The sequence below is a fragment of the Eucyclogobius newberryi genome, unplaced genomic scaffold (assembly GCF_026437365.1).
Source record: "Eucyclogobius newberryi isolate DKJ021-1_F unplaced genomic scaffold, fEucNew1.0.hap1 SCAF_19, whole genome shotgun sequence".
NCBI lineage: Eukaryota > Metazoa > Chordata > Actinopteri > Gobiiformes > Gobiidae > Eucyclogobius > Eucyclogobius newberryi.
In genome coordinates this window covers 27711076-27721121 of record NW_027315823.1, presented here as the reverse complement: position 1 = coordinate 27721121, position 10046 = coordinate 27711076, and the positions used below count along the sequence as shown (strand labels likewise).

General features: G+C 42.9%; 1 protein-coding gene across 1 annotated transcript; it reads right to left on the bottom strand.

Annotated features, from left to right (window-relative positions):
• Positions 1-1224: 1224 nt before the first annotated feature.
• Positions 1225-8881, bottom strand: inpp1 (inositol polyphosphate-1-phosphatase). The gene is made up of 6 exons (XM_072452545.1): positions 8666-8881; positions 4750-4955; positions 3709-3769; positions 2893-3093; positions 2466-2640; positions 1225-1733 (listed from the first exon to the last, which is right to left on the bottom strand). Exons 2-6 carry the CDS (start codon positions 4951-4953, stop codon positions 1253-1255), a joined length of 1122 nt encoding a protein of 373 aa, XP_072308646.1. The 5' UTR covers positions 4954-4955; positions 8666-8881; the 3' UTR covers positions 1225-1252.
• Positions 8882-10046: the final 1165 nt, after the last annotated feature.

Sequence of the window (10046 nt, the reverse complement as noted above, 5' to 3'; positions counted from 1 at the left end):
ATTATTTAAATACATTTATAAGAGTTCTAATACTTAGAATAAACAGTCTGTATGACAGCAAATAAACATTTATTTTTAAGAACAATTTATACAGCAATATATTTTATCTTCTTAACATAATTAGCTCTTACACATAAAAACTAGAAGTCAGTTTAAAAAGGGACTATTTTAAAGAGATAGTAGAAAGTAAATGTATGGCTGAGCTTTTTCATCAAATTTTAAATATCTCAATTACATAAGAGAAAATATACGATTATTTGTCACGCACACACACTCATATAAGCAAAAGTGTAGGTTAAAACAAAGTATAAATGAGTTATGACATGATCAAGACCTCCATGACACGTCTGCTGCTCATGTCCAACCAGGAAGTGACGTTATAAACCTCACCTAAGGGTCAAACTGAGCATTGAGTGAAATGTGAGGTCAAACCTGAAGGTGAAGCATTGACAAAGTGATCTGGTCACCGTGGTGTTTCTTAGACTCTTATTATAAACGAATAGACAAAAAAAAAACAGTATAAAGACAGCAACTGCATAAAACATACAAGAAACATAATTAAACAAAAACATCCACGTTTCACTTGCAAAGAAAAGCCACAAGGTTTTTGACGAGAAACACTGAAATGATTGAATAAAGTCAGTTCAATTGGTACATAGCTTTTAAAGTTGCTGTTTACGTAAATCGTTTGCATTTAAACCCTCACAATCATAAGCAAAATACTGCATTCTTTATACCATATATTTTCTCTCACAAAAAATAAAACCTTTAGCCCTCAAAACATTCCTAAAATCTCAAGTCTTCACCGTGATTTCAAATATAGTAAATACAATAAAATAGCATTGTGATACAAAAGTTCAAACTCGATATCGATATTAAGGAAATGGCTCAATCCGTGATCCCAGTTTCAACAAAATGACACAATATAGATAATAGCTACTTTAATACCTAATGTTACAGGGCTGTGAGGGTAAACAGGGGGGCGGGGCTTACTCAGAGTAGGATAAGTAGTTTTTTAGTTCAATTCAATTCAATTTATTTTTGTAACGCCCCAAATCCCTTAAACACTGCCAGATACTAATAAACACTAAAACTAGGATCACAACTAGATGCTCGTTTGAAAAAAGGAGCGTTTTTTTTATAATAATTTGTGGTGTTGAAATAAGTTATATCAAACCTCATCCTTAATATTGAAATCAAGTTTGAAATCTTCGGCGACACCAACAGTCAAATATAATATAATATCCGAGGGTCAGATTTTGCCTCGGAGCGCCTCGATAACTCGACGCAACTGCGCCCGGTCGCTGTAGCCCACCAGTCCTCCGGCGTTGGCCCAGCGGTCGGCCCCCGCGGCGCCGCCGTCGGGCCGGTGATACGTCAGTTCGGCTCGCGTCGGCCCGGACTCCAGCGCCCGGCTCAGGTCCACCACGCCGCCGCCGACGGCCTTGAGCAGCACGTGGGGCGCGCACGAGTCCCATTTGAACGTGCTGCCCTCCGAGAGTACGTAGACGTCGGCCAGGCCTTGGACGACGCACAGGAACTTGAAGCCGGCGCCGGACGCGTACATGAGCTTGTCGGGGCTGCAGACCGAGGAGAGGGCGTCTTTGACACTGGGCTTCTCGCTGGAGCTCAGGACCGCGGACAGATCCGGACCGGGACTGGGTTTGGGTCGGGACAAGGAGCAGAGGTTCAGGCCGTCGCAGGACACGCCCCAAAAGTGCTGCCCTCGCCAACTGTGGAAGGAGATGAGGTCGTGCTTTAGGGGTGGAGTCAGTTTGTGAGTCGATCGCACGTTTTATTTGCATGTTGAGAAAGTGTTCCACGGCCGTTTTGTGGAGTCTTTATTGACGTTTTAGTTTCTTGGAAAAAACATTTGCATCGTCAAAGTGTGTGGAAAAATAATTGGTAAAACCAACAGACTAAAGAAAGACCAACAGACTAAAGAAGTAAGAACAGACTAAAGAAGTAAAACCAACAGACTAAAGAAAGACCAACAGACTAAAGAAGTAAGAACAGACTAAAGAAGTAAAACCAACAGACTAAAGAAGTAAGAACACACTAAAGAAGTAAAACCAGACTAAAGAAAGACCAACAGACTAAAGAAAGACCAACAGACTAACGAAAGACCAACAGACTAAAGAAAGACCAACAGACTAAAGAAAGACCAACAGACTAAAGAAAGACCAACAGACTAACGAAAGACCAACAGACTAAAGAAAGACCAACAGACTAAAGAAAGACCAACAGACTAAAGAAAGACCAACAGACTAAAGAAAGACCAACAGACTAACGAAAGACCAACAGACTAAAGAAAGACCAACAGACTAACGAAAGACCAACAGACTAACGAAAGACCAACAGACTAACGAAAGACTAAGGAGTCCGTTTCTTGCTTGTGTGAGGTTGGATGTTTTAAAGCTTCAAAAAAGTGTTTCTAATGAAGCCCACAGTGTTCCCAGACTCACCCACTGCCATCCGGGGCCCTGTGGTTGAAGGGCTGGTTGATGACACCCATCACTGGCTCCCCGCTGCTCCTGAGGTAAACCCCGATCAGGACCAGGGCACAGTGAAGCCCAGAGGGACACAGCACCCCCTGCTGGAGCTCCTCCTCTTTACCCTCGATGTACTGACTCGTGGCATCTGCACACATAAACACATCTCACATGCAGGAACAAAACGTATCCGTGTCTGTAGTATCGTCTGCACTGCTAACAGAATGTGGCATACTGGCACCAATTATATTGCCCATCCCTTAATACAGGGTTTCATGCAACCTGTCACACAAGCTAGCTAGCTAACACTGGCCACATCAGCAAGAATATCAAATACTCCCCATCAGACCATCCCTGTTTACACGGAATCCTTTAGCCCCATGTAGTACCCCTCTCTCACCTATAGGATCGATCCAGATGCCCAGTTGTGAGGGCTGGAGGGGGATGCTGAGCCTGTCCGTGTCGGCGTCGATGGAGGTCGGGTCTTGGTGAATGGCTCGAGCCAAAAGTGAAGCGGCCATCGCGTCTCCGTCTAAAACTTTGGCCAATAACTCAGCCGTTTCTGCCTCGGAGGCGCACACCGTCACCACCACGCTCTCTCCTACAAAACACACCGAATCAGGTTAAGAAAAAATATGCATCACATTTTAAATATGACTTTCCCTTGTCCCTAATCCCTCCTTATCTAATTCCAAATTTCTCCATTCTCACTATGAATAATGCAAACTTTTGATCTTTATATTGGCTAAACAACAACACCTTGCGGTGTTTGTACTGCCTGCTGTGGTGGTCTAGAGTATCTGCCCCGGGATCAACTAGTCATAGGTTAAAATAAAATAAATAAAATAAATAAAATAAATAAAATAAATAAAATAAATAAAATAAATAAAATAAATAAAATAAATAAAATATCATGATAATAACAATACAGATTCAAAATGAAAAAATAAAAAATAAAATAAGGGAGTGGCATAAAAAAAAAAAAATGTTACCACAAACTTTATGAGCCCCGTCAAGTTTTCAAACTCTTATAGTTATTTTTTCCCAAATGTCAAAGAGGAAAATGAATGCGAATATGACTTTCAAAAGGAGCGCGACTGCACGATTGTTGACCTCCATTAGAAGCCACACAGAACACAAACATTATCACGCCTGTTGCTCCTTTTCAATCTAAATGTTGTGGTCAGATAAAATTCTGCTGCAGCTCCAGACTCACCGTGGCCATTCTCAAACTTGTTCGACTCCTCTCCATTAATGAAACCAATCATTTCAGGAAACTGCAAAAAATAACAAACATTACATGTAAAAAGTTTACATTCTAATTACAGAAGTAAATACACAAAGAGTAAATTATGCTTTGTAAGAGCCATCATTAGAGAACATCACTTATTTCTGCAAGTAAATGGAGCACCTTTTGACAATTTTTGCAAGTTGCAAGTTACTTTTATTACTTTTCTATATACTTACTTAAAAAGTTGACTAAAATCTAAAACACAACAGATTGAGCGTCCAAAACTAACGTAAAAAGCCTGAGAGCAAGATCAGAGACATATGAAGTATTTAAAAACAAGGTTAACAACAAGGAAGAAATCAGAAGACAGATTGGCCTTAAAGTTCTTTTCAAAAACTGAGATATTTTGGTCACATTAACTGTCACAAAGCCACAACTTCCTTCTAGAAGTGTGAATAGCTACGAAGAGGGGCTGAGGAAGACCACGATTAATGTGGAAATCAGACCATGAATGACAGAAAAGCAGGGAACGGAGACGACTGGTGTGCTGTGACATCCAGCCCCGCACAGACGATGATGAGGAGGAGTTTCTTTAATATAGGGCAGGGCTATTCAACATAAGGCCCAGGGGCCAAATCAGGCCCTCCAAGCTATTTAATCCGGCCCATGACCCATCTTCCAGTAATTGTTTACTGGTTTAATTCTGGGTTAGTGCTAGTTCAGACCTGGTTTGGTCTTGTTTAGTCCTTGTTTAATTCTGCTTTAGACCCGTTTTTATTCTGGGTTTGTCCTGGTTCAGACCCGTTTGGTACTAGTGTTGTCCTAGTTTAATTCTGGTTCAGAACTGGAAGGGCAATTTTGTTATTTCTCCCAAAAAAAATCAAATCTATCAGTAGTCATTTTATTTTTATTGTATTATTTTATTGAAACCATGTTGGGGATATTTTGTGCCACCCAAAATGTTATTACACATTTAACACAGTAGTGGCGTGTTGTGCCCGGGTTTAGGGTCTTTTAGGGTCTTACCTGTGCTCCAACATTGTGCCGTATCATCTCCTGGATAATTACGTCGGCGAGCGTTTTGAAATCCTGGACAAACTTCTTGTTCTTGTCCACTCCGGTTTTCTCCTGGACGAGGAGCTGGAACAGTGGCGCCTCCTGTCTGCAGACTCGAGCTACGTTGGCGGCCTTTTCTGCCACTCGGAGCAGCAACTTCAGCAGGTCCGCCATGTCTAACGGCAGAGAAAAGACTTTATGAGGCTAAAACAGTATTGAAGAAGTCTAAAGTATTCGGAAACGAAAGAGAAAACATTCTGAAACAAAAACAAAATGGTAAATGTATTTCAGTAGTTTGTGGGTCTGTTTTTAATATTTAATACATTTAATTTTTTACAAAACGGATCCTTGGATTGAGATGGTTTCAACTGACCCGTTTACACCTGGGAGAGGAAAACATAGTGCGAGAAAATAGGTCGAAGAACTAATTAAGGCCGTAGAAAAATAGGCCAGAGCAGAAATGGGCGGGGACGTCTAAATCATGTGTTACAACTGAGAAAATAAGAAATTACATTTAAAGTAAAAATTTTGTGGCGCTATTTACAAAAAAAGTTATAAAAAAAGTAAATAATAAAACATAAAATATCTCTGAAATTGAAATGACTGAGATAATATAGCTACAATTAATGTCACAAACATTAGCAGTAGTTGTGATATTATATTGCCATTGTTGTTTTGGAGAAAAGCAATGTCTAAAAATGACCTCAAAAGGAGATGGAAAAATTTAGTGTTGTTTTCCAAAGTATTTTTGGCATTGACTCAAGATTGTACCAGGTTTAGTTGAGCTGCAGCTGCGGAATAAAATAATACATTTTGAGTCCTCTTGCTTGTCAAAACTGTAGGTATATAATGTTCTGAAGAAGCCTAGTTTGTCTATTCTACTGATAAACCCGAACATAAAACCGAAAATAAACCCGGACACACACCCGAACGTAAGCCCGAACGTAAGCCCGAACGTAAGCCCGAACGTAAGCCCGAACGTAAGCCCGAACTTAAGTCCGAACTTAAGCCCGAACTTAAGCCCGAACTTAAGCCCGAACTTAAGCCCGAACTTAAGCCCGAACTTAAGCCCGAACTTAAGCCCGAACTTAAGTCCGAACTTAAGCCCGAACTTAAGCCCGAACTTAAGCCCGAACTTAAGCCCGAACTTAAGCCCGAACTTAAGCCCGAACTTAAGTCCGAATTTAAGTCGGCGAACGCAAGTCCGAACGTAAGCCCGAACTTAAGCCCGAACTTAAGCCCGAACTTAAGCCCGAACTTAAGCCCGAACTTAAGCCCGAATTTAAGTCGGCGAACGCAAGTCCGAACGTAAGTCGGAACGTAAACCCGAACGTAAGCCCGAACGTAAGCCCGAATTTAAGTCGGCGAACGTAAGTCCGAACGTAAGCCCGAACGTAAGCCCGAACGTAAACCCGAACGTAAGCCCGAACTTAAGCCCGAACTTAAGCCCGAACTTAAGCCCGAACTTAAGTCCGAACTTAAGCCCGAACTTAAGCCCGAACTTAAGCCCGAACTTAAGCCCGAACTTAAGCCCGAACGTAAGCCCGAACTTAAGCCCGAACGTAAGCCCGAACTTAAGCCCGAACTTAAGCCCGAACTTAAGTCCGAACTTAAGTCCGAACTTAAGTCCGAACTTAAGTCGGCGAACGCAAGTCCGAACGTAAGCCCGAACTTAAGCCCGAACTTAAGCCCGAACTCAAGCCCGAACTCAAGCCCGAACTCAAGCCCGAACTCAAGCCCGAACTCAAGCCCGAACTCAAGCCCGAACTTAAGCCCGAACTTAAGCCCGAACTTAAGCCCGAACTTAAGCCCGAACTTAAGCCCGAACTTAAGCCCGAACTTAAGCCCGAACTTAAGTCCGAACTTAAGTCCGAATTTAAGTCGGCGAACGCAAGTCCGAACGTAAGTCGGAACGTAAACCCGAACGTAAGCCCGAACTTAAGTCCGAATTTAAGTCGGCGAACGTAAGTCCGAACATAAGCCCGAACGTAAGCCCGAACGTAAGCCCGAACTTAAGTCCGAACTTAAGTCCGAACTTAAGTCCGAACTTAAGTCCGAACTTAAGTCGGCGAACGCAAGTCCGAACGTAAGCCCGAACTTAAGCCCGAACTTAAGCCCGAACTTAAGCCCGAACTTAAGCCCGAACTTAAGCCCGAACTTAAGCCCGAACATAAGCCCGAACTTAAGCCCGAACTTAAGTCCGAACTTAAGCCCGAACTTAAGCCCGAACTTAAGCCCGAACGTAAGCCCGAACTTAAGTCCGAATTTAAGTCGGCGAACGTAAGTCCGAACGTAAGTCCGAACATAAACCCGAACGTAAGCCCGAACGTAAGCCCGAACTTAAGTCCGAACTTAAGTCGGCGAATGTAAGTCCGAACGTAAACCCGAACGTAAGCCCGAACGTAAGCCCGAACTTAAGCCGAACGTAAGCCCGAACGTAAGCCAGAATTTAAGCCGAACGTAAGCCCAAACGTAAGCTCGAGCGTAAACCCGAACGTAAGCCCGAACTTAAGTCCGAACGTAAGTCGGCGAACGAAAGTCCGAACGTAAGTCCGAACGTAAGTCCGAACGTAAACCCGAACGTAAACCCGAACGTAAACCCGAACGTAAACCCGAACGTAAACCCGAACGTAAGCCCGAACTTAAAGGCACAATGGACGATTTTTCGTCAATTTGAGAACGCAGGCGGAAGTGCACATGCGCACTCCCCCGTGCGGACTGATACAACACACACGTGCGTTTGTTTATTAGCGCAACGGAGCGCATCGCATCGCTCGTCTCCCGTAGATTTCTGTCCACTTCTGAGTCAGCTCGAACTGTCTTTCTCCGTCTTCATTTTGCCCCGTACACTGAGGGAACTATATTATGATAGATCCATGCGCTTAGGCACGCGGAAATGTGGGGACGAACCGCACGCGGCTGCAGGTGAGCGATAGGTGCGTTTTATGATTGATACGTGGCAGGACAAATGATTTATCCACGTCACGAGGAAATATGATAAAAAAAATTTGCTGAAAAAAATCGTCCATTCCACCTTTAAGTCCGAACTTAAGTCGGCGAACGTAAGTCTGAACGTAAACCCGAACGTAAACCCGAACGTAAACTCGAACGTAAGTCCGAACGTAAACCCGAACGTAAACCCGAACGTAAACTCGAACGTAAGTCCGAACGTAAACCCGAACGTAAACCCGAACGTAAACTCGAACGTAAGTCCGAACGTAAACCCGAACGTAAACCCGAACGTAAACCCGAACTTAGGTCCGAACATAAGCCCGAACTTAAGTCTGAACGTAAACCCGAACGTAAGCCCGAAGTAAGCCCAAACGTAAGTCCGAACGTAAACCCGAACGTAAACCGGAACGTAAACCCGAACTTAAGTCCGAACGTAAGCCCGAACGTAAGCCCGAACGTAAACCCGAACGTAAACTCGAACGTAAGTCCGAACGTAAACCCGAACGTAAACCCGAACGTAAACCCGAACGTAAACCCGAACTTAGGTCCGAACATAAGCCCGAACTTAAGTCTGAACGTAAACCCGAACGTAAGCCCGAAGTAAGCCCAAACGTAAGTCCGAACGTAAACCCGAACGTAAGCCCGAACGTAAACCCCAACGTAAACTCGAACGTAAACCCGAACGTAAAGAACGTAAACCCGAACGTAAATCCGAACGTAAATCCGAACATAAACCCGAACATAAACCCGAACATAAACCCGAACATAAACCCGAACATAAACTCAAACATAAACACTAGCATGATATTGTAAACATATCTGCAGTAAAACTGATGTTATTTCATTCTTAAAATGGCATCGTAACAGTTGAAGTTAGATTTAAATTGATCAGGCAATCTTATAGCAAGTTACTAGTGCAGAAGTCAAAAATTACCTGTCTCTTGTCAAAAACCAGATTGAACCCTGCTGGATCCGTGCCCCCCCCAGCGCCCCCGCTGCGCTGCCGTGCTCTGCCCGCCCTGAGAGCTCCCTGAGGCGGCTGAAATGAGCAGGAACACCTCGGTAAGGCTCGGTGTCTGGGTTATTCTACCAGAAATAAGCACCGTTTCCACCACCGCGGAGGAAGGAAGAAGGGCTTGGCTTTTTAGAGCTCCTGCAGCAGCGGCAAAGTCACAGCAGCGACGTCACCAGGAAGTGAAGAGTTGACGTACCGTCACCTACGTACAGCAGGGGGCGCGCACGCGCAGAAAGCAGAGGGGCGTGCACGTAACTCTGAGCAAAACATTATGACCGCTTGACTTCTTTACACGAATAAACAAACACATAAATACTATGTGGTAATATCTATGGATTTCAGAATTATGAGACATTAAGATCGTTGCAATAGCTACCTTAAAAATGTATCAATAATAAGGTTTATTTGTATTTATGTTTGTGTTTTATCATGTTATCTGAACCCATTTTCTGAACCCATTATAAATGTTGTATACAGCATAGCCTGGAAGATTAAAAAACGGTTAAAACAACAACACATCACACACAGTTATAAAATACAAACAGATTAAAACAACAATAATGACATACAAACATTAATACCAAGAAGGATAATTTTGAAGTCACATAGACTATAAATACGCCTGCCTAAAAAGGTGGATTTACGTACTTTTTTTTTAAGTGGCAATGGACTCAGTACAGAAGTACCCTTTAGAAATGTATTTCACATAGAACTATTAAAGAGTGAATGCAGTGAACTGATTAAAGAACCGACATCCAACAGAAACAACTGAACCAACTACTTAATTTTCATTGGTCATATATATTTAAAAAAAAAATACTTGTACTTTGTTGCATATACCCTAATACTTTAAAAAGTCAAGCTATTGTCAATATGTGGGTAAGGTGTAAAAGGAAGTACTGCAGTCTAAGTCCCTAATCAGAGTGGGACTCAAACCACCATTTAGGTTTTCTTAGGTGGCACTTGTTGGGAACCGTTTGCGAACCACTGCCAGGAAATATTACGTGCACTTTTGGACACAGTTATCATTTTTGAAGATACAAAAAAATGAATGACACAATAACACAAAGTACAATCCACATACAGCACTGCCGTCGGTCTCACTGAGGGTATTCTGACGCAGAGTACAGGCATTACACTACGTACTCAGATGATGCCCAAAAACACACAAAATCAATTTATATACATCCCCAGGCCACAACCACATCCCAGACAAGAGCTGCAGACTCCGGCGATGTAAAGCGATGCATTAAGTTCAGCCGCACAAACGAAGAGATGAGAGAGGCACAACACGAGACAC

Bases quoted from the DNA above. Each gene is read 5' to 3' on its own strand.
- inpp1 (XM_072452545.1), bottom strand. From the start codon at position 4,953: ATGGCGGACCTGCTGAAGTTGCTGCTCCGAGTGGCAGAAAAGGCCGCC. The intron at 3,770-4,749 runs GTAAGACCCTAA...TATTTTTTGCAG, and splicing joins GGCACAATGTTGGAGCACAG to TTTCCTGAAATGATTGGTTT. The intron at 1,734-2,465 runs GTGAGTCTGGGA...CTCCTTCCACAG, and splicing joins AGGGCCCCGGATGGCAGTGG to TTGGCGAGGGCAGCACTTTT.